The following is a 25,341-nucleotide window of genomic DNA, read 5'->3' on the forward strand; positions in this document are numbered from 1 at the left end:
CATTGAAAATGTGCACGCACACACACACACACACACACACACACACACACACACACACACACACACACACACACACACACACACACACACACACACACACACACACACACACACACACACACACCCACACACACACACACACACACACACACACACACACACACACACACACACACAGGAATACATTTGTAAGGCTATAAAAAAAGATAAAAGAAATGAGACCAACTATTGTTCTATTGTTCCAAACTATTGTTCCTAGTTGTTCGATTTTCTTCCCAATTCACTTTTTTTTTTTTTTTTACAAATAATTTATTTTTACTGCTTTATTTGCTAATTTGTTATTGCTGTTCAGTTGAAATAAATGATCAAATCTTAGGACTCATTTCTCTTTGTAACATGTTGTTCAGGTTTGATTCTAAACATTATGTAACATTATTGAAAAACTGTTGTTTTTTCAGTACAAAAACAAAGGCTAAACTTTGACAAAAAGTATTTTATTTTTGTTATAATTGTGATTTTATAATATTTAGATATGAGTCCAACTGAAACCAACTTTAGAAACTATGGGCCAATCCCAATTCTACCCCTTACCCCTTCACTTTCCCCTTCCCCTCCGTTTTGCGCGTCCACGTGAAGGGGTAGGGCTGTCCCAATTCTCTTTTGGTTGGAGGGGGAGGGCTAGGGGGAAGGGCCAGATAGCCCTTCAAACGAAGATTTTTCGGGAGCACACTTCAAACGAAGGGGTATGAGAAGTGTCACTGCTAACCCAGGCTACAGACGCAAAATGGCTGCCCAAGCGAAAAAGGAGACCCATAAATGTAAGTATTTGTGGCTTTAATAAGTATTGTAACGACAAATAATGATTTGCTTTATGTTACATTCAATATTGTGTTCATATTGACGGTCAGTTTCTTCACAGAAACGTTTGTAAAAAATAAAATTAAAAAATTAAAAAAATATCGCTAAAATTACTGTAGTTTGCTAACGATAGTCCCGCAACATATTTTCGCCGTCTCCGTTGTTTCCTGCGAACTTCACAAGATAAATGCAAGAAAATAGCTGTAACCCACGCGACTGAGATAACTGCAGCTGTAAACGGCATCTTGGAAGTTGTGATACACATCGGCGCATCTCCTGTGGCGTAGGCGCTAGCGACGACTTATAATGACATTTAACGGAGGCGGAGTGGTGTCCCATTTCTTAGGGGAATATTTTCACCCCTACACATTGCCACTCTGTTTCAAGGGTCAAGGGGAAGGCGAAGGGGTAGGGCTAGGGGAAAGTGAAGGGTTAAGGGGTAGAATTGGGATTGGCCCTATATCTTTCAGTAATTCAAATAGTATATAGGCCTAGTGGAGCTTTATAGCCATCTAGTGATTAAAGTGACTTATTACAAATTTTAACCTGTATTTTCCAAAAATTGGGCAAAAATCTTACATTCAACCTTGTAAAATTATCCATGGTATCCCCAGGAATGAAAGTTAGAAATCTGGGTCTTTTATAAAGTTTAACATAAAATGCTTTTTTTTGTAAAAAAGTTTTTTAAATAAATATTTATTTATTTATAGAAATAAATTAAAAAAATCATAAATCCTCCAAAAACTACACAAATGTTGAGTAAAAACATTAATAAACAGAGTAAAATTATATTTGTTAAAAAAATATATATATTATTCTGTTACAAAATAAAATGTTATTGTCTGGGGTCTGATAGACCCCGAAGACCACAATTGTGACTTTTTTTTGAAGACCATCAGAGATATTATGACCCACTGTAAAAAAAAACAACAACATCATAGTAATTATAAACTTCAGTGTTTATTTTTGTGCAACATGGACTTCAATGTTTAATTTGTGTGACTTGACTTCCGGTTTGAACGTCATCGTGATGACAGCACTGTGAACGGGCTCCCTAGGAAACCTATGAAATTTAAAACTTTACCCCACGTCGACGGAGCAATATAGTGGGTGCTTAAATCGGCGTAAATAGCGCTAGCCTCCCTGCTAACACTAATGTGATTCACTGCTTGACACGAGGCACACTGGTGGACCGCTACTGCACGGAGAATCGATATGGCCAACATAGACGTGGTACTTCAGGAATTGAGAGACTTTCGCCGAGAAAACAAAGCAAGTTTGGGGGGAATTAAGGATGAGCGTGAGAATGGACGAGGACGGATTGAGAAGGCAGAGGAGAGGATTCGGAACACGGAGGACGCAATGACGTAAATAATAAAGGTACAAATAAGGTTGGAGGATAAATTAATGGACTTGGAGAGTCGTACGAGAAGTGAACATATCTGCATCTACGGGGTACCCGAGACAGCAAAGCGGGATTCTCCAACAACGAGTGATTTTGTGAAGAAGTTTCTGTGTGACGGTTTGGAGGTGTCCCAAGACGAGCTTGACATATGCATCGAACCGGCACCTCACTCTCTAGGCCCACCACTGCCAGACGATGCACCCCCACGCTCTATTATAGTGAAGTTCCTCAGCTTTAAAACCAAAGAACTTTTGCTCAGTAAGGCATGACAGAAAAAAGGATTTATCTGGAATGGTAAACAAGCAAGTTTAGACCATGATTATCCTCTGCTCATTCTAAAGAAACAAAGAGAATTTGCAGAAGTGCGCAAGATTCTGAAAGAGCAGCAGATCCCCTTTCAGACTCCCTTTCCAGCTAGGCTGAAGGTGAAATACACTGAAGAAACTAAAATTTACAACACAGTTGTGGAAGCTATTGAGATTTGTCCAGAAGAGGCTATGCAGTGAAGGTCATTGGATCGCCAGAAACAGCATTGGAACAACTGAAGCAGCTGACGTGGAGCAGAGTTGGCAGAGGAGCAGGGAGCAGCGCAGTGAACAAGGAGGAGGGACCCCGGTTACAAAGAAAAACTCAGAACCTTCAAGAGGACCACTTTACACAAGGTTTACCCACTTTATTGTTTTTTAAAAAACAAACAAACAAACAAACAAAAAACTGCTTAATGGTGTGTAATAAGCAGATAAGTAAGGTTTTTGGAGGGTGTTCTCAGTGAGGTCTTAGCCATTAAGGGCCTCCTCCACTGAAGAAGTTGCCTTTAAAGGCGAAGCAGGGTCCACCTCAAGGATCCCTAGCTTGGAAGTTAGAACTACCTCAGTACAATTTTTTATTTATTTTTTTTTTTCTAATTTAAAAAAAAAAAAATTTTATGTTATGTTATGTTCACGAGTTCCATGTTCAGTGTTTACAAGAATGTGCGGAGAGAGACTATTAAAACGTGTGTACTTGTTCTATAATTTAGATGAGTAACAGATCAGTGACAATGGTCTCAATCAATGTTAATGGCTTACATCCGCTAAAATGATGGAAAGCCCTATCTAAATTGAACATATATCAGAATATAAAGATAAGGAGGGAAGATATGTAATGGTAATTGGTAAGATTGACAGAGTTACTCTGAGTTTCTTAAACATGTATATTACCCCAGGAAGCAATTGGTCTTTGTATAAACAGATCCTAGAATTAACAACGAGTCAGGGAATTGTATTATGTGGCGGTGATCTTAACCTCACATTAAATGCTAAATTGGATTTTTCGAACGGGAAAGGTGATGCAAGAAATATTGGAAAATGAATGTGTGATGTTAGATGTGTGGAGAGATTGTCATCCAACTGATAGGGAATATACCCACTATTCATGCGCACACACTGTCTACTCAAGATTAAACTATATCTTCATGTTTAGAAATTACCTCTTTAGGTTAAAAAAAAAAAGTGAAATAGGTCCCTGTATATCAGACCACAACCCGGTTTACGCTAACATCTGCCTGAACAGGAAGAATAGACCTACCGGTTACACTTTTTTTGAAGGGGTGTGCATAAGACTGTCATGACACTTTCATAAACATGACATAACACCTGTCATGAACATGAAGGAGTCTTTATGAATGTTTATGACTGTTGTCATTAAGTGTCATTTGGTAAATTATGACACTTTTAATGCAAAGTTGACATTGTTTAAAATGTCTTTGTTATGACAACTTGACATTAACAAAGACAAAAATGCCCTTTAAGTTACTGTATAACTGAGCAGAGTAAGTACTTTTATGTTGGAAAGAATGTCTGCAGTGACATTTTTGCAAAGAATGTTTGCAAAAAAAAAAAAAAAAGAGAAAGAACACAGCAGATTTAAATCTATTAATATTGTTTAAAAATATTGTTTAAGAATACAATTGTTTTGTGAATATTTAGCAGTATTGATTCGGAGAAGAGATTACTGATCTAAAGACATCAACTTTTGAAATAAACTTTCAGGGGAAAAAATAAAACAAAAGCTTTATATTTTCTCACAAACTACTAAACATTAATACTTATTCAATGTTTGATAAAGAAACAGGGCTGTAATTAAAATTAGCATTATTTAATTAGCATAAGCATTACTATTATTGTTTAATTTTAAAGGCCCGAGTTAAAGCTACTAAGTTGTTCATCTAACAGCAATGAGTAATATTCTAATTTTGTCAATATTAATATTGATTAGGTGGTTTTGAATTTGATTGTGCAGGTAACATTGTTTGGGCCGGGTGGACAAAATTTTGGGTGGTTTGAGGTCAGATCTAGCCTGGGTTTCCCCATACTGCCTTGAGCGCAGTGCGAATTCACACTGCTAGGCAGCCTGAAAACCATGAACCAGATTTTCACCTCAACAAGGGGATCAATCACAGAACAGGGAGGACACAGAAAGACAATGACGACATCTATGCGACACACCGAAGCAGTTTGTTTATATCTATAGACCCAACATGACAGCAGACGCGAAGTTTATATATACGGTAGAAGACATAAATCTCTGCCCCACTGTCTTCTTCCTCGTTGAATTTCTGACGCTCTACATACGTCATCTGGTATAATTGAAAAAATTGGCTATGAGCTACTAACAGGCACATTTGATAGACATTCGTAGCCCCCAATAAACAGCTCTGGGCATTCGTAAACCATGCCTCAAATACGAGAAAATTGACATGTGGTTCCCAGACCACGTTAGCCAGGCTAGGTCAGTTCAGCAGTTTTCAAACCTTTACATTTTAAGGTCTAATTGGTTAAAAAACAAAACTAAGGTGTGCATGTAGTATATATATATATATATATATATATATATATATATATATATATATTAGAAGTGTAACGATACACAAAACTGACGGTTCGGTTTTCCCACGGTTTGGTTCGGTTCGGTTTATAAAGGTAAAATTGCTTTTTTTGTTGTTTTTTTAAACAGTGGTTTAATGAAAAAATTGTCTTCGTCTTTAAATTAATTCAATTACAATTAAACATTTCACAAGCATTAAAAAAAACTGCCAATGCTGTAAACTATATAAGAAGCCACATGTTACTGTAACATTAAAGGTTGTAGCCTAGACTTTTAACCTAAATTCAGATGCTATCTATTTTTTAGATATAATAATCAACACACAACACATTGTATGAAAACCTGAACATAAGGCAGTTTTTGCATTAACTTGTGTTTTTACTCTAATTTGTTATTGAAATATAATCATTTACATAGTTTGTCATTTTCATGAAAGATATTTTAAACATACATTAAATAATCAAGATATCATTAACAGGTTAAGTAAAATATAATATATATGCTAACGCATTTATTTAATGCAAGAGATAATTTATAGGAACCAAAGTTGTGGACACTGAATCACTTGCCTGTTGAGTTGAGGTAATTATAATGCTAGTGACAAGCTATGCTCTTTTATTGACTTCTTTCCGCTGCTGAAACAGCGATTGCTCGATTACACGAGTTATGATGCCTTTCAGTAAGTATACTGTATCTTTCAACATACCTTCAGGTGTCCATTCTGTAACTGAGGAAGAAATGATCACATTTACTCACGTGCCGTGCTGGCGTTTGAAATGAGGAGCCTAGTAGGCCTACAGCATGTTTTGTGATCAAATAGACATAATTTAAAAGATTACACCTTGCTTATTATCGAAAATAACGAAACACGGAGCTTGTTATTTGATGTTAATGGTGGTTAGGCTACAAAACTGAATTTGTAGTGTACTGTACACATAAGACATGAGGTCCATTGAGCCAGGCCGGCCGGGGCCGGGGTAGCAGGGGGCAGGGCCGGGCCCTCCATCGCTGCTGGCAGCTATATAATTAAAAAATATATTACACACACTGTCTTGTGTAATTCTCAAGACAGAGAATTTTACTTGCCTGACCTGATTAAAACAATAAAAACAATTAATAAAAAAATTAAAAAACTAGGGAATCACCAAAACGAGAGAATTATTCAGATTTTATGATACAATCAAATATTCCACACCAAATCCTTTAAATTTAATGATATTCAGCAACATTCAGACCAAAATAGCCGACTTCCTTTTAGGCTGGTTAAAAACTTAAAGCACGAATGTTGTTCTGCTCGATAATATCTATATGTGTACCTAGTTTCATATTATTACATGCAGTTGTGTTTGATTTATGTACCAAATTTTCAGACCAAGTTTATGGATCAAGTTAATTGAATTAATAAACTAATTAAGTATTGTCAAAGCACTACAATTAAACTGGTTAAATGCCTTTACTAACCGAGTTTCGTGGCATTGCATTTGGATCAATTCTCTAGGAGGAGTACTTTAAAGTCCCTGTAAAGGCAATTCTACAAAAAAGTTCTAAACACATTATAAATGTTACATATGTATTGCTAAAACATATTACAAAGTCTGTGAACTGTGAAGTACTGAAATGTGGAGTTAGACCGTTAAACAGTTTTTCACCATTGCAATTTTACGGATTAATTGGGCGGGGCTAAAACAGGGCTCCGTGACGCACTAGAACCCATGAGCTGCTGGACATCCCCCTATTTGATGATGAACAGAGTCTTATCTCCCTCTCTCCACACACACTCCCCGAACACATTCGCATTCACCGCTCAATCGCTAATGACGGTCAGTACTATTAGTTACTACACCTGAGCCTACTGTTTTCTAGCTAGCTATGCCTTCGACACGGACATGCATGGGCTACTACCTACTACCAATCATGTACAAAACAGATCGGTATCTTCATTTAAATTCCCTTAAAAACGATCACATCAAGAAGAGGTTTTTAGAGAGCCTATACCTTGATGAAGAGTTGAGGATCACCGCCAACACCCGCCTCTGTAGTGATCATTTTACACTGGATCGCTTTATAAACTTTCCTCAGAGACAACTTCGATTCACTGATAATTCACTGATTTATCCGCTGTTACTGGTGAACGGGGCCGAAATGACGATCTCCCGCCTCAGTGTTCATCCTCCCGTCTCCAAAAGCTAATCAGCTAATATCACCGTCGACAGCTTTCCCGTGAGTGGGCGTGGTTTCAGCGCAGCCAGCGAACACACCCCCAGCGTTTGAGAGCAAAGAATCTGATAATTTTTTCATGATTTTGATAGCTTATTTTATGTACTTCCCGGCTTTTATCATTTTTATCAAATTTATTCAAATTTGGCTGGGTGGCTAATTACACATTTTTCTGTGGTGTGACAAACACATACTTAATTTTGACTTTACAGGGACTTTAAATTCCATTGTACGCGTTTTCCAAACAACCCTAAAAAGCCGACTTCCTGTTGGACTGGGGTAAAACTTAGAGCACGAAAGTTGTTCAGCCCGATGAAATCTATATGTGTACTGAGTTTCATATTATTACATACAAGCATGTTTGATTTATGGACCAAGTTTTCATACACCATTCCACGGGGCGCTGTCGAGCCCCCCTGCCACGCCTGGGTACCAGCTTCAGCTCGGCCCAGATAGCCGCGGGCTCTGAACCGTGTGCAAAGTTTCAAGAGTTTGAGCACGTTAAAGGAGTAGTTCACTTTTAAATAAAACTTTTGCTGATTATTTACTCACCCCGATGTCATCCAAGATGTCCATGTCTTTCTTTCTTGAGTCGAAAAGAAAAATGAACGAATCTTTTCCCGAGTCAATTCGTTCATTTCGGTCGTTGAATGAACCAAATGACACGTTTAAAAGATTCGTTCATTTTGATGAACGAGTTTGAACAGGAGAGTCACAAATGTGCATCACAGAACAGAGCAAGGCGACCATTTGAGCATATAAAACTTATTTATTTATTTTATTTTTTTAAATATGAGCTATCGTTTCACTTGATGAGACCCTTATTCATCATCTGGAATTGTATGAAGAACCCCTATCATGGGCATTTGAAAATGACTGTTTATTAAGTGTGGAATACAGCTGTAAGGGAATGAAAGCATCCAGCAAAATTTTATATGTGAAAGTGCACCGTATATAAAGTTATTGTGTTTCAAAAGTGAGAGTCGACTCTGAGTCTAAGAAATGAATTGTTTTTGAAACAAGTCATTAGCTGTTACATCGTGACGCAGATACAAACTGGCCGCGCCCAGTTACTACGCGCGCAGACGGAAGTCTAGAACACATTCAAATACTTCATCATAGCATCATGTCGAGAAGACACTGTGTTCTACAATGCAAAGGAGGGCTCAGTAACTTACCCAGTGTATATGGATCAGCTTCCTCCTTCGAATCACAACCTGTAAGTATTATTATTAATTGTTGCTTTTATGGGTTTTGTACGGTTTTGTAGCGTCGTGGCGCGAGGAGGGAAGGCGCAATAATTATGTGTGTGCGCGCGTGCGTGCGTGTGTGTGTGTAAGTTACGCTCAGCGCAGCTTCTAGGTCTCCAATGTCAATTTTTTTTAAATATGTGAAATGTTTGTCGCTGTTATTGGAGTTGTCATAAAGAATAGAGCGTCTTGTAGTACTGCAGTGCTTTATCAATATGTTTATGCGTTATGCTAACAAACACTAACTGACTGGGTCATCTGACCAATCACCGCCGATTAGCGTCAAGCAAAGGAGTGGTTTGAAAAAATGAGTATGTTGTACGAATCATTTGGGAGTCAGTGAGCAAATCAGGTAAAAATAAATGCATATTATAAGACAACAAAAGTGTTTTTTTGTCATTGTATTCATGTAAAACTGTTGTTGGGGACTCCCAGAACAATATTAGGAACATTTTAAATGCCATAATAGGTGCCCTTTAAAGCCCTTTGAACAGTTTGCACTGAAACTGTCTTTTGGACCTTGAACCGTTCGGTTACCAGTAAAGTGCATTATATGGAGAAAAATCCTGGAATGTTTTCATCAAAAACCTTAATTTCTTTTCAACTGAAGAAAGATTGACATGGATATCTTGGATGAACATGGCGGTGAGTAAATTATCAGCAAGATTTTTTTTTACAGTTTTTTTCAATTTTACAGTTGCTTACACACTAAAATTAAAACTTTCCCACTATTAGCAAACCTTACACTCAAGGAGCAAAACACCGGCCTAGATTTGCACAATTGTAAGCACGTTGTCAGCTTCACCCTTTTTGCAAAACATTACACACAGTGATTTGTAAAACTCTACACACCTTAGACACAAATAAGGATTGTGAGGTTACTTCCTTGTCATTACAAAGCCCCAGTTTGCCATTGACCACACTAATGAACGAATTGGATATTCACATCCACCAGGTGTGGAAGCACAGATGTGCTAATTTGAAAACGCAGCACTCAGATGAGTCTTCAACAAAAAAAGAAGGATCTAGAAGAAGAAGAAGAAGAGTGAGAATAAGAGGGGGAGCTCAAAGAGGACATGAAGGAGGTAGAGGAAGAAGAGGATGAGGAGAAGGGGGTAGAGGATGAAGAACAGGAGAAAGAGGTATAGAGGAAGAGGAAAAGAAGGAGATAGAGAAAAAGGCCTAGGTAGAGGAAGAGGTAGAGAATGACTTTGAAGAGTTGATAGAACCTGAACAAAGAAGACGAGGACCAAATTTGACTCAAGAAATCCGTGCAACACTTATTGACCGTGTTACCATGTTATCAACCATGACACTGACACTGATGGAAGCTGGACAAAGAGATCAACCAAATCTCTGGTTGATACTGTAACTGAATAATTACAATATTCTTGTTGCTTTTACTTTAGTTTTTCTTCCGAGTCAAGTATGTACTTCATGCATTAAGGCCACCCTTAAAAATATTCTTGTTTGCCGTAACCCGACCGACCCTGTCAATTTAGGGCCGACTCAATTTTTTATTTTTTTTTTCCTTTTAGTCCGACCGACTTGCCGGTTGTAACTTGAGTTCAGACCGATCGATTTTTTTTTTTTTACTCTTCAGTTCAAACGACTAATTTATTCAATAAAATAATATTAATTATATTTTAGTTAGTATTGTGAAAGTTTCTTATGTCTACATACATAGGCTACGTTCTTTCTTTTAAATAAAAACCCGTGTCACACTATGGCTTTTACGTTCGCTTCGTTTCATTCAGTGTTCCCGCTTCGTAAACCCGGTATTAAACGGGCAACGGCGCTGAATATCAACCATTTCTATATATAATAATAATAAAGAATTTGTCTGTGATGCAATTTTGCTATTTGCAGTCCAGAAGCGAGCGATCTCTCACCCGGAGCCACAGCGCGGACAACACGACAGCCCTGCTTAATGAGTGACAATGAGGACAGAACGTGGTTACACTTTAGATCTGGGATATTATTCTAATAGTATTTTAGATTTCCGCTTTCAAAGATTATAAAAAGAAGATATTTGAGATGAAACCATTACAGACGCATTCTGTCTAACGTTAGTGCAACTTCCTTCCCTTCACTGCGTTGCGCTGTCATTTCTTCCTAAAACCCAAACGTACCGTCAGAATCAGCATGATCGGTGATTGTTGTTGAACGCAGTCTGTACTGTTGCTAAACTGCGGACGCGTTCAATCATTAAAAGAGCTATTAAAAGCACAAAAGTCTGCGCAAGAGACGCTGTTCACAAGGCGACGCGCGCTCCGAAATCCACTGCAACGAGACAAGAAAAGTAGGCTATAGCCTCATTTTGCGCTTCATGTTCGCAGCTAAACTATCAAATATACATTAAATGAATCTCAGAGCAGGTCATTTTATATTTTAACACAGTTTGTCTTAAATGGACGTAAATAGTTGGGAGAAAATGATGGTGCGTCAGTCATCTATTAGATCCGCACTCGGTCTTAAAGGGGCAGTAGTCTAATAAACATGTGATGGTTGAGCCAGTAATGCGAATCAAACAACAAAAAGCAGAGAAAAATCACTCACAGCTCTTGAATGAATAACTTAAACTATAATAAGCATTAATCTAACTATGATAAACCATGCAGTGTCATTTTACATTTGATTACTAAATTAAATTTCTAATTTAAACTTTTAAATTTCTAATTTAAACTAATTTAAACTTTCTAATTACTAATTTAAACTTTTTTCAAACAGAGCGACACACTTAACTGAAAAGTAGCTAATTTTAGACCTTTCTAAAATTAAAGCACTGTGTATATAGGCTAATTTTTATCTTTGTTTAATTGTATTCTTTGTTTCACCATGTGTTTGTACTTGTTTTTGCTTATATCTCATGTATATAAAAAAACAAAAAAGCCTGCACACTGCTGCATAACAAATAGATATTTTTTCCATTTTGTGATTGGCCTAAAACGTAACCGGTTGTAGGTTGCATTAACACTAGCGGTGGATGCACAGTTTGAAGACCCAGTCAGTGATGTCACAATATGCAATTTTTCAAAAATTCATGATCACCATGACCAAAATTGTACTTTTTTTTATACTGAATCTTGACAAAAAAAATATATTGACCTACCTACCGACCCTTTTTAAAAAAAAAATTTGCTGTTACTGCAAACCAAAATATTTTTAAGGATGGCCTAATTGTAATTTGTTTACAGATATTATTTGTTTCATTGATTTCATTTTTGGTTGATTGCTGTAACTGATTATGCTAAGAAATACTGTAAGTATTGAAATAAATACTTGAAATTTTCAGTCTGCAGCATCAGTGTTGTGCATGCAGTGCTTGGTAAGTTTATATATTTGTGTACAGTCTCACTATATCTCAAACTAATCATGAAGAATGTTGTGAGTTTGTCACTTTTTTTTTTAATTCATCTTTTTTTCAATTATCCCTTATGCCGAGTTCAGACTGCATGATTTTAGCCACGATTTTGGCTCGCCGACAGGTTGAGAAATCGCCGACAAATGCCCGAAATCACAGGCAAATCGGTGCTCGTTCACGCGAGTGACAATCACGCAGTGTGAATGAGCAAAGACGTGATTTGAGAGAATCACGATGAGTCGCTGACGCCCGTGAGATATTTGGCATGCTAAATATCTGGACCTGTCGGCGATTCAAAATCCTGCTGTGTGAAAAGTGTTTTGACTGAAAACTACATCGGTGATTACCGACAACCAGTGAGAGAGCAAGATACAGGGGAGTTCGGGGAGGAGTTATTGATCACATATCAACATCCATGGCATTGTTTCAGAAAAAAGATTTCTTCTCGGTCTATTTGGACCCAAGAAATGGAAGCAAAATGAGTAGAAATTTGGCAGGAGCACCCGCGTTTATTTGACGTGTCATCTGAGCTCTATCACAACCGGGTCGAAAAAGAAAAAAAGTCTCACCGTGAGAACTCCGGACTAGCACGTGTGATGTCGGGCTGTTTCCTTGTACATCTCAAGTGTGTTTGTTGTGAAACGTAGTTTTTTTCTATTTTTCCCATTGTAAAGTCATGCAGTGTGAAACCTTCTTTCGCCGATCTATCATGCAGTGTGAACACAGCAGTGACTGAATGGTGGCCAAGATAGTCATGCAGTGTGAAAAGAGCAGCGACCTGACTACTTTTAAAATCGTGCAGTCTGAACTTGGCATTACATAACAATGTCTGGCCAAAAATCTAGCACATGCTATTTCCTAAAAATAGTTTTTTACAAATGTGTTTATTTATCACAGCAGTGTGAAACTGGCTTCAATAGTGTCTGATCATTGAGGATTGTGTTGGTTAAATGAAAACTAATGGCATTTTTTTTACAAATATGTGTATATCTTTTGACTTAAGTGTGTATGTTTTGACAGAAGTGTGTCATTTTGCAAACAATCTAGGAATTATGCAAATTGAGTGTGGTGTTTGGATAATTGTCATTATATTTTGAAAAAAAGAACGCGGTTTTCAAAATTGCGTGTAAACAATTGAAAAAAACTGTAAAGTGAACTACTCCTTTAAGGGCCCCAAAAGTGCCTAAAAGGTAGTAAAATAATAATAATCCTAAGGAAAACAATAGGGCCTTCACTTTTTCAAGGCTTGAGCCCTAAAAACAACAAAAAAATAATCCTAAGGAAAACTATATGGACTTCGCCTTTTCAAGGCTTGGGCCCTAAATATTGGAAAGGCTTTTGAAAGGTAAAAATGTTATTATATACCAGTTTTAAATATGCATCTGATCTGTTTTGTGATTGTTGCAGGCAAAAATCCTTGATTATGCGGCTCGTTTTTCTTTAAAAATGCGATGGAATATGCAGGTTATTTATGCCATTTTATGCGTTGAAATTGCAGGAACTTGCAAAAACTGATGAAAAAAAGAAAAAAAAAAGTGATTCCCCCCAACACCCTGTTCTCACTAGGCTACGAACTTAATGTAAAGAGTCATTTCTTATTCCTTCCTATGATAAGCAAGCATACTACAGTACATCACAAAAAGTGCTGGGAATATACAAGTTCTCATCTTGTTTTATTTCAGACCTTAATAAACACACCAAACTTACAAAACATTGATGAGTCAAACAAGCTCTGTAGCTTTACAAAAGGAATATGCTACAACTTCTGTAAAAATGAATACATAAAATGTAAAAAAAAATAGTGTGCTCCTGTTTTACAGCTTTTCGATGATGTTCATGTCGCATAATTACGTCACTTCATAAAGTTCCAATGGCAACATGGGGAAATTGCTGCTCGTGTGAAGCAAACGCAACATTTTTCAACTTTCTGCTAAGATACATGTGACATTTTTTCGACAAAAATGCAAGGAATATAAAATTGTGTAAGCATATACGGCGAAAGTGCGGCATATTTGAAAAAATGCGCCCACCCGCGCATAAATATGGCGACTTTGGCTGATTATCTACTGTATAATGTGATTGCATAATCGCATTTTTCTGGAGGGACTGAATAATGCATAGTCTACAGCTGTTCTGGCGTCGAAACAATGGCGGACTGTGTACCGCTCAATCGTGGTCTATGCTAATACGGCAGCATCAGTAAACAGTCACATTTACATTTATTCATTTAGCTGATGCTTTTATCCAAAGCGACTTACAATTGCTATATAAATGTCAGAGGTCGCACGCCTCTGAGGGGTTAAGTGTCTTGCTCAGGGACACATTGGCGTCTCACAGTAGATTCGAACCCGGGTCTCTCACGCCAAAGACTTTTGTCTTATCCACTCTGGTACCAGACTGAAAAGGTACTCTGTACTACTGATACTATAGAATCAAGTTAGTGCAGCAGTACTGATACTTTAGACATCTATACTCAGCAGAACTTCTAACAACAAAGAATCTGCTTTTCAAAAGACATGCCAGATATGGTTAAATCATCCATACCTTTCGTACAACAGGGTCTTCAGGGTGAGCAGGTGCCCCCTCTGGCCCCTCACAAGTTATCCGTGTGGTTTCACTCTTGGCGGGAAAAACATACAGGGATCTCTCCCCAAGTTGCCTTTGAGTATGATCAAAGTACCCAAGTCGCTTCACCCTGAACATTAGAGAAAGTCAAAAGAAAATATTTAATTGAAAAATCTCCAAATTGTTGAAGTCCAAATCAATGCAGTTTCAAAGGGCTTTGAAGAGCTTCAAAGGGCTCTACACGATCCCAGCTGAGGAAGAGGGTCTTATCTAGCAAAACTATCGGTCATTTTCTAAAAAAAAATAACAATGCATATACTTTTTTACCACAATTGTTCATCTTGTGCTGGTCTGCGATGCACCAGGCATTACGTAATCACGTTGGAAAGGTCACACTGGACATAGACTGAAGTACTGCCCCATTGTGTACAAGTGTGTAGAAGGAGGATCATTCAAATTTTATTGTATGTTGAATGAAATATTTATGTCAGTTAATTGTTTAAAATGGACCTTTCGTGTGCGTAACCTGGATGTTTAAAACAATGGGTTGGTACTTCCGTCTACGTCCAGAGTGACTTCCAAAGTGATTACGTAATGCCTGCCGCGTCGCAGACCAGCACCAGACAAACAATTGTGGTTAAAAAGTATTATATATACATTGTTATTTTTTTTAGAAAACGACTGATCGTTTCGCCAGATAAGACTCTACTCCTCAGGTGGGATTGTGCAGAACCCTTTGAAGCTCTTCAAAGCCCTTTAAAACTGCATTGATTTGGACTTCAACAATTTGGTTACTGTTCAGATTTGGTTACTGAAATCCATTGTATGGAGAAAAATCCTGAAATGTTTTCATCAAAAAACTTATTTCTTTTCCACTGAAGAAAGAAAGACATGAACATCTTGGATGGCATTGGGGTGAGTAAATTATCAGGAAATTTTCATTTTGAGGTGAACTAATCCTGTACAAAGGAATACACCTGTATGAACAGCCCCTAAGCCATTTCTGTGGTCTATAGGTCAGTGATAAGATTACTTACAACATGGAAATGAAAAAAATTAAATATTTCCTATTAAAAAAGCTCATGGAATGCCAAACATCTGTTGATATTTCACTGGTCTTTGCCTCTTTGGATTACTGTCCATCTATCTCTGTGACAATCTTTCTGGCAGTTTAGTGAATAATTTGTTTTAAATCAATCAACAGCTCTAGTTATAAATAATCAAAATGATAAAACTGCAGTGTGAAAAGCTGATTGTACCTGCAAAGGTTCTCCTGTGTGATGGTTGAAGGCGGTGGAAAGACACTGTCTGACCCCTTTGGAGAGTAACTTTTTGTAATCCATGTCACCTTTAGCTCCACCACTTGAATCTGTAATTATAGACAGATTTATTAATGTATTAATGTAAATTATTAAAACATGTTGAGACATGTAGCAAAAGCCTGATTTGGTTTCATTATTTCGACATTCCCAATTACAGAACTCTTGTCTCAGTTGGAGTCAAACTTTTGTCTTACCTCTTCCACAACAACTCTGAACTTGCTTTTCTTACTGAGAACAGGCTTCACACCATACAGCCATTGCACGTTAGCAAAAACCTTTGAGGGCCCAATCAAAACCTGCCCCGGATAGAACCCATAGGCATCATCAAAGAACAAACCCTGGAGTAAAATGCAGAGCAACATTTCACACTGAGACATATTCAACCATTTGAGTGAGACAGCTGCATAATGCATGAATTAAACATAATGGCCTAGGTTTCACAGACAGGGGTTAGATTAAGCCAGTAGTAGGCATTAGTTAATTAGGACATTTATGTAGCTTTTATAAACATACCTTAGAAAAAAACATTACTAGTGTGCAGTTGAAACAAAACAATGGTACTGACATGACATGTTGGAGCCGTTTTAACTGAAAGCAACTTGCACTGACATACCGGTATATTAAAATAAGTCAGTGCAAGTTGCTTTCACTTAAAACAGCTAAAACATGCATTTTAGTCTGGGACTAGGCTTAAAGGGTTAGTTCACCCCAAAATGAAAATTAAGTCATTAATTACTCACCCCCATGCTGTTCCAACCCCGCAAGACCTTCGTTCATCTTCGGAACACAAATAAAGATATTTTTGATTGAATCTGAGAGCTAGATCAGTCCTACATAGGATGCCTAAGGGACTGGCTCTTGACGGCCCATAAAGTCATTAAAGAAAAGGTTTAAATATTCCATGTGCCTACAGCAGCTCAATTATAAGTTTATCAAGCGACGAGACTACTTTTTGTGCGAAAAAAACATAAATAACGACTTAATTCGACTATTATATTACTTCCTTATGGGCGCATGCGCGAGAACTGAGACGAGGACGTTCTTCTCCTTCGACTACTTTTTGTTACCGGCTGCTCCGCTTAGGAGTTTTACCGCCACCTACCGTATAAAATGATGATCCATATATAAGGCGCTCCGGATTATAAGGAACACTGTCGTTTTTTTTTTAGAAGATTAAAGGCTTTTAAGTGCACCTTGTAGTGCGGAAAATACGCTAATTGAAAAGCGTATGTACAGCGCGCATCTTCCTCTGCTTGTAAACAGAACGTTTTGCGCTTCCAGCTATATCAGCACATCATCTTATACGGTAGGGGGCGGTAAAACTCCTAAGCGGAGCAGCCGGTAACAAAAAGTAGTCGAAGGAGAAGAACGTCCTCGTCTCAGTTCTCGCGCATGCGCCCACAAGGAAGTAATAGAATAGTCGAATTAAGTCGTTATTTATGTTTTTTTATGTTTTGTTTCGCACAAAAAGTAGTCTCGTCGCTTGATAAACTTATAGTTGAGCCGCTGTAGGCACATGGAATATTTAAACATTTTCTTTAATGACTTCATGGGCCGTCAAGAGCCAGTCCCTTATGCAGTCTATCTAGGACTGATCCAGCTCTCAGATTCAATCAAAAATATCTTTATTTGTGTTCCGAAGATGAACGAAGGTCTTACGGGGTTGGAACAGCATGGAGGTGAGTAATTAATGACTTAATTTTCATTTTGGGGTGAACTAACCCTTTAAGCCTTGTCTGTGAAACTGGGGGGAAAGGTTTTTTATAGCACAGTATAACACTGGGGCAAAAAAAATTTACTTGACCAGCATTTTTCTACTGTTGAATACTGTTATATCACCCAGCCCTAATGAATATTATATGACATCAAAAAAAAAAATCAACCACATAATTGATAATGCAGACAAGAACACCTACCACATCACTGACGTGAGGGTAAATATCATAGAGTTTTGCACCATCTTCCTCACTCATAGAACATCTACATTTAAAAAATTAATTGTATTAAACACAACACTTCAGTACAAATACTAAAAAGTCAGTTTATGTAGCATTCTTTCTTCTCTACTGTGGAGTTGCACTTGAACAAGATTAAAGGTTTAAAGGTTCAATATATGCAGCATCATACTGCATGACCCACACTGACGTGAAGTAATAAGATACATTACATTACCGTGCACCGTTGGAAAGCTTCACAACGATTTGGATGCTGAGATCATACACTTTTCCAAGCCAGAAGTCATATACAATGTAGTCACCATACATAAATGACTGTAGACAGGTACAAAACACAGATACATAATTAGCTATTTATCAATTAGTCATCAATTTGAATATGCTTTATTGAAATTACTATTAATGTTAGTTATTACGGGTCAGTAAAGTTTTCATTTTTAATGACAATGTTCCCTCCACAAGAATAATTTTTTCCTCCTCAGCTAACACAATTATTAGCATTCCCTACATTCAGGACATTGTGCAACCTCTCATTACCAAGGTAACAAATTTAATTTAGGCTTTAATTGACATCTAAAAAAATTATTGACACATATGCATAGAAATTAGACAGAGGTCATCCTATGCATGGAAGCACAAACATGAATGCTGCAAGAGAACTAAGGAAGTTTGTTCAAGTGTGTGACGCACGCACAAGCTTCCCTGTTTACCATATGTACTGTAATGTTCTCTTTGTATGCATTTATGTGTGAATTAGAAAAAGACAAATAAAACTAAAATACATTTCTATAGTTAATAATGTAATGCACATTTCCAAACTCCTATTTTAATTTACAGAAATATTTCTTCATTGTTAGTTTTTGCATTTATTATAATTTTCATTAATAATCTAATGAAACTGAAAACCCATATAGACCACTATATAACACCTGTGAAACACCTCTTTTTTTTTACTCACCCAGACGTGCTGCAGGTCTTTGCTATTTACAGGATATAGAACACAGTTGGTTCCTACAAGTTTCACTGCACATTTGGTGTTTATGTTGGTCACAATCCCACACTGTTTATCCTGCAGGATTAAAAGAACAAATTAATAACCATCAAGTACTGATACTGTCATCCTAAAAAAAAAAAAAAGTAAGACGTCTGTACTACTGGCGTCTGTACTACATAACTGGACTTTTTAGTAGTCCTAGGCATTCTAGTAAATTTAGAGTCTCTGAGACACTTTCTCTATTATTCTGTACATAGTTTTGTCTTTAAAGACAAGTAATAAAAATACAACTTACATTTGAATTCATTCGCCGGACAAAGTCTCTAGGCACAATAGACCGATCTTCAAGTTTGAGCTATATGAGAGGGAGAGATGTGTGAGCAGTTGATAATAGCAATATCTCAAATAATTCCAACCACTTTAACTTTATTTCCATTTGACTCTTCACTCTCCTAATCAAAAAAATATATTTCATATATTTATCATAAATATAATTCAACATTTTTCTTCACAGCATGACTGCAAAAAAAAGAAAGAAAGAAAGAAAAAGAAAAACGACAGCTGATCCATGACCATGACCTCTGTGGACCTGTCCTAAATGGCACACTTCATGTGCACTTGCAGTCTTATGGACTTTCATGCTCAAGTTCGCAAGACTGCGGGACGTCTCATTTGTCTCTTTAGGTTTCAGAAGGGTGATCGTAAGCGCCCCCTTTGCGACCAATAGGCAATGCGCACTTTAGCCGGGCTCGCAAGTGCTTGCAAGCTACGCAGCAGACTTCTAACTTCTATCTGACCTGATGTACATTTGCTCAATGCTCATAAACATGCTTTGGATATTTAAAAAAGTCAGTCTAGTTTCGGAACATCAGATTCGGATTTATTGAAATAATTTTAATCTATCGTCTATTCATGAGACACTGAATAGTGCCATATTCTATTAGGTCTGAATATCAGTTTAAATTGTTCTTTACAATATCTGCTGTCTACAAATATTTCATATAATTTGGTTGTCAAAATCATAAAACTGTGGTAGAAACAATGCAACTAATAACAATCGGACCAAGTGTATGTGTAATTCATGAACATGAGATGCAATTACTGGGTTAAACACTAAATCTGAATCCAGGACAGCTCTATCTGTTAATTGGGGCATCCTTGAGATCCTGTTGCTGATCCACTCGAATAAAGGCCAAATAAATACCCAAATTCAACTCAAAAAGTATTTAATTAAATAAATTAATCTTAGAACAGGTATAAATCATTTGTACAGGTTCAAAATGTACTTAATTCTGAAAGATGGTGGTCTTTTTCACAGGTTTCCCAGATCAACCCCTCCCCATGAGATAAAATTAGAATGTAGTATCATTTGATAAAAATTAATTCCCTGACTTTCCGAATCGCCCACTATAATCCCAGATATATAATATTCTTGAAGACAAAGGGGGTACAAATGTCCACTTTATACAGACTGATCTCTTCCATCATCTCTCCTTTATTAAACAGCAGTGGTAAAGAGCTTACATTTGAAGAAGAGACTTGGAACCAGATCCTGCTCCGTGTCCATACTCATCCTTCAATTAAAATGTATTCATTGTGTTCATTGGACAAAAGTGATGCTTGAAAAAAAAATTAACTGGATAAATAAGGTATTGATCCCCTTCGTGACCATTGCCATCAGGCCCCGGCTGATTTAATACATATGTTTTTTGTTATGCCCATCAATAACTTTCTGAATATACATTTTTAATAACTTCTACTCGGTGTCAAAGAAACAGATTGTGCCTTGTCCTCTGGTTGCACTTTTTTGGAATCTCCCCAAATGTCAATGGCCTATCCGGATATACTGCAAACACTTTTGCCTTCTTCCTAACATAACTGGCAAGACACCACATTCTCCTGTTATGGAAACAAAATTTTCCTCAATCAATTGACAACTGGCTCCGAGATGCAAAATTATGGTTAAAGGCAACACAAGCATATTTTCAGACCAGGGACCCATTCATTGTCTTTTTTTTTTCCTGAAATTTCTAGTACTACATCTACATCCTGTCGATTTAAACAATAAGATGTTATCATGATGATGGCTCAAATCTGATGAGACGTTTATGATTTTGTGTGCATGCATGTCTACATACCTGTCTATATATATACTTAATATTCGCAAATGCTTAACATGCACTATATAGTTATGCATTGTTTTCCCCCTTTGTGTGGGGGGTTTGGGGTGGAGTGGGAATGATATTTTTCCCTGTTTTCTTGTACCTGTATCCTGTTATTGTAAAAGTTTAATAAACAGATTAAGCAACAAAAAAAGGAAGAATGTAGTATCTCAGTTTTTTGTAAAGAACAGACAAAATGCATTAAGAACCAAAGAGAAAGAGATGAGGTGAAACACAAAAATCAAGAATATTGAATATATGAAAAGTATTCTGAATAGGTCAGGAGAAAAAAAACAGTTGACAAAAACCAAAAGGTAGCTTAAAATTAAACCTTTCAGACTACATCTAATACAATAAAAACAACTAAATTTGTTGAGACATCTGAAAAAAAAAAATCATTTTATAAAACGGATTAGTTTTGTCCATTTTAGAGCTTAAATTTGTTTAAATCTGAAATTGTGACACAGGTTTATTGATCTATAACAAAGCCACAGTACAGGGATCGCCCATTGTCTTATTGGGCAATCTATAGGTTAGCCCCACCCCCACCGCTGAGTCAGGGGTGAGAAAGACAGAATGAGAGAAAAAAAGGAAAGATGTCATAAGACAAAAGACAGATGGGACATTGCAACCTTCTTTTTGTGATCATGTATTCAGGATTCATGCTGTGTCCTGATGAGCTGCCATCCAGAAAAATCTCTAGGGACATGGATCTGATCTTATTGTTTAAGCATCTGTAGCATTTTTTCCTGAGATATTTTCACCTTACAGACTCCAAATGGGACTAGTTTTACTATGACTCATCAAACCAAACCAATTTAATTCAAAATCAATTTACCTCCATAGTAAAATAATATAGCTGTGATTCATATCAGGCCCTGGGCTCATTCTGTCTCTTGTGAGGGTAGGATACTATTAATAATACCCATTTGTGATCTATGCTACATCCTTCTGTTCATGAAGTGTGGGGTGAGAACACTAGAAAGAGTGACTGAGTGACAATGGTGTTCTTTACAAATAATTTAGGGTGTATTCACACCAGGAAAGTCCGATAGTTCACTTGCTTTGGTCCGGACCAAATAAATTATTATTTTTTTTTTTTTGGTACGGTTTGCTTTCACACTGCTCTTTTTGCAAGTGAACCAAAATTTGTAAACCAAACCACACGTGTGCTAAGGTCGTCCATTCATTGGACAAGGATTCTCAAGGGAAATCAGGAAGTGCAAAAAAGGCTCAGCATGGAGATATTTCCATATATTTCATACTGCAATATTTGTTCTTTTACTAATTTTGTGTTAATTCTGTACAAACGCAATATGAAGAAACTAATGAGTATCAATGATACAATGTCATCTATACGAAGTTGTAATTCGGATTTTGAGAAGACGACAAGTGTAACGTTTGAGTGGCTCTATAAACGCGGGGAAATACAACAACTCTCGTCTCTCGTGCATCTTTTCATTCGACCACCTTCTGTTTTTTTTTATCTCTGGGCAACATCTCAACTTTGCGTTACAAGTGGCACTGCACAGAAGACGGAGAAGGTACAGTATAAAGTTTTCATTCATAGAGAGGGGCTATGTTCACTCATTTAAATAATGAGATTCTTATTGTGTACTAACAAGTGCTGTCAATGTTAACGCTTGCGATTAAGTTTGTCCAGTTTAACGTAAATTAACGCATCATCATCCTCGTATTGTAACTATCCTTACATTAATAATAATAATAATAATTCATTACATTTATATAGAATTTTTCTCGGCACTCGCTTTAAGGGGGAAACTCGTCAACCACCACCAAAAGGTGGTGAACTGCAAATGATATTTTTTTTGCATCTTTGCGCGATTAGACATTCACACACGACGCGCGGACGTGCAGAAAGACGCGCAATATTCTCTTTCGACGCAGTGCTTTCTTGCAATTGGGTCGGTTCATGTTCACACCGTAAACGAACCATACCAGAGTTCGTTTGGAACCGTACCGAGACCACCTCTTCAGCTGGGTCTCGGTTCGGTTGTTTGGTCCGCACCCGAGTTCGATTGCTGTATTCACACCTGGCCAAAAGGTCCGCACCAAGGGGGCAAACGAACTAGAGTTCGATTCAATCGAACCAAACAAGGCAGGTGTGAATACACCCTTAGATACTAAACTCAAACTGTCTTGGTTTTTGAGTGTATCCTGAAGACAGTTGCTTAAAGAGGACAAATGCTCACTTCTCTTCATTCAGCTGTAACCAAGGATATTTTGATTTTTTTTTTATTTATCACATGCAAACCCATATATATTTGGACACAGTGTTTACCTAGAAGTTAGGCAAAACAAATATTTTGCTAAGGTTAGTTCCACACGAAAACAACCCCTCATCCAAAAATAGACTTTATATTATATTAAGTTTTGCCATTCCACAACATGACTTTTCTAGAAAGAGCTGTCCTGTTTTTAGAAAATTGTAGAAGCCAAGAAATTGATTACAAATAGCTCCAGATCAGCTCTGGCTCACAGCAGGAATTTTTTAAAGCACCGAGCAGTGCAGTGCATGGTAATGCACAGTCAGGTGGGACGTGGAGAGTAAAATGGGCAGTTATCCCAGCATTTCCAGCAATGTCTCTCTCTCATCCACACATGCACACAAATAAACACACTGAAGAGAGCTAAATGGATCACTGACAGTATTATATTAAAAACAGATGGTGCTTATTACACACACACAAAAGATATTCTCCTGATAAGTTTAATTCTTGTTTTATTCTTTCATTCTTGAAAAAAAAATGCCACGTTATGTCATGTTAATATGTCACATATTATGGTCCCATATTTGTGAACCTTTTTCAGTAAAACAGGCTATTTATTCAGTTTTCAGTAACCTTCACTGACCGAGCCCAAAACAAAGCTCAATTACAAAAATCAATAAGAATCTGCTCACTGTATGTTTGTTTAGACTTCATGTGCAAATGAACAAAATGCAGTACATGTAGGCTACGTGTGCGTTGGAGTAAAGGAGGGACTGCAGCAGAACACTGCAGCACTACAGAAGCCACGCCTTAAAAGGACACACCCTTTAAATGCCTTACTTCATTGATTAAAATCTTCCTGTCATTTTGTTGATTTTGTAGTAAGCAATTAGTAGTATTCAGCAGTTAGATCATACCTATTGCCAAACTGGATTAACTGCCAGACTAGGATTGTTCCAAAAATAAACTAATAAATTAATAACATCCACAGAACTGGGCTTTATTAGATGCAAAACTTCTGAAAACGACCTGACCCCATACTAATTACCCTGAAAGATTAAGGATGTTAAACTTTTTTTTCACAAAAACGTGATGCTGTCACTCTTTGGCCCCGTCCACACAACGAGACGCGTTTAGTGTATGTATACAGGCTGTATACATACACATTTTTTGTACTATTGCCGTTTCGTCCAGACGGATCCGGCGTTTTGGGACACTGAAACCTCTATTTTTTGAAACCGGGTCCCAGGGTGGATAAATCTGAAAACGACACCCTTGCGTTTTCGTGTGTACGGCCAATCCGTATATTTTTTGAAACGATGTCATCACCCCATGTGTCGACTAGTCAGATGGTCACGTAACAGCAACAACAACTGCCGAACTGCTTGTATAATAATAATAATAATATACAATGCGGCAGAAACTACGGAGCATCTTGTATTCCTTTATTTATTATTTACTTATATATTTTTTTTATTTCATTTATTTTTTAGGCCTATTCTTTCTTTCATATGCTATGGTGCTGATCTGTTATCCAATCAAGACGTCGTATTTTGTAGGGAAGGCAAAAATAATATTCAATGATCGATGGGAATTATTTGATTATTACGGCTATTCAAAAAAATGCACCCCTGCGATGTTACACTCGGACATTTACAATGTTATTGTAGGCTGTGTTGTAGCCATTAAAGAAATGCATTTAGTTTAATATGTATGTTTAAACATATGTTTGTTTGTTTTTTATTTAATCAATGTTGATTATGAAAAGTGAACCGCATGCATGAGTATAATAAGATGCGCAACATATCGGGAGACCTAATTTTGACCACATTAAGTTTTGTTTCGTATAAAGCCTTTCTTTAAAGTGAATTTCGTTTTTGTATGAATTGTATCTTAATTTTAATAAATGTTTCATCGGCCAGTTACCTGGATTTAATAAATAAGAGGCAAATATAGGCTATAGCCTAGCAGACAATATAATCAGGACATGGACGCACCGGCGCGATATAACTTGCATTGCTTGTGAACTGAAGCTCATCTCATAAATGAACCGAAACTCAGAAATATATAGAAAGCTTGAAATATCTACGTTTAAACAACGTCGAACAACAATTCAAGACGAAAAGAAACAGATAAAACTCTCTCTTAAGCCC

The 25,341-nt window shown here is 37.1% G+C and overlaps 1 protein-coding gene across 1 annotated transcript in view; it reads right to left on the reverse strand.

The window, feature by feature from the left end:
• The window catches only part of ube2o (ubiquitin-conjugating enzyme E2O), a 69,411-nt gene that overhangs the window by 29,860 nt on the left and 14,210 nt on the right, over window positions 1-25,341 (reverse strand). The window contains exons 2-8 of the mRNA XM_039655633.2: window positions 19,091-19,150; window positions 18,760-18,870; window positions 18,019-18,116; window positions 17,763-17,826; window positions 16,041-16,184; window positions 15,784-15,893; window positions 14,504-14,654 (exon numbers count right to left, since the gene is read on the reverse strand). Of these exons, the coding sequence (XP_039511567.2) occupies window positions 14,504-14,654; window positions 15,784-15,893; window positions 16,041-16,184; window positions 17,763-17,826; window positions 18,019-18,116; window positions 18,760-18,870; window positions 19,091-19,150 (738 nt within the window). The remainder of the gene's footprint in view (window positions 1-14,503; window positions 14,655-15,783; window positions 15,894-16,040; window positions 16,185-17,762; window positions 17,827-18,018; window positions 18,117-18,759; window positions 18,871-19,090; window positions 19,151-25,341) is intronic.

Source organism: Pimephales promelas, chromosome 8 (assembly GCF_988280905.1).
Source record: "Pimephales promelas chromosome 8, fPimPro1.hap1.1, whole genome shotgun sequence".
Taxonomy (NCBI): Eukaryota; Metazoa; Chordata; class Actinopteri; order Cypriniformes; family Leuciscidae; genus Pimephales; species Pimephales promelas.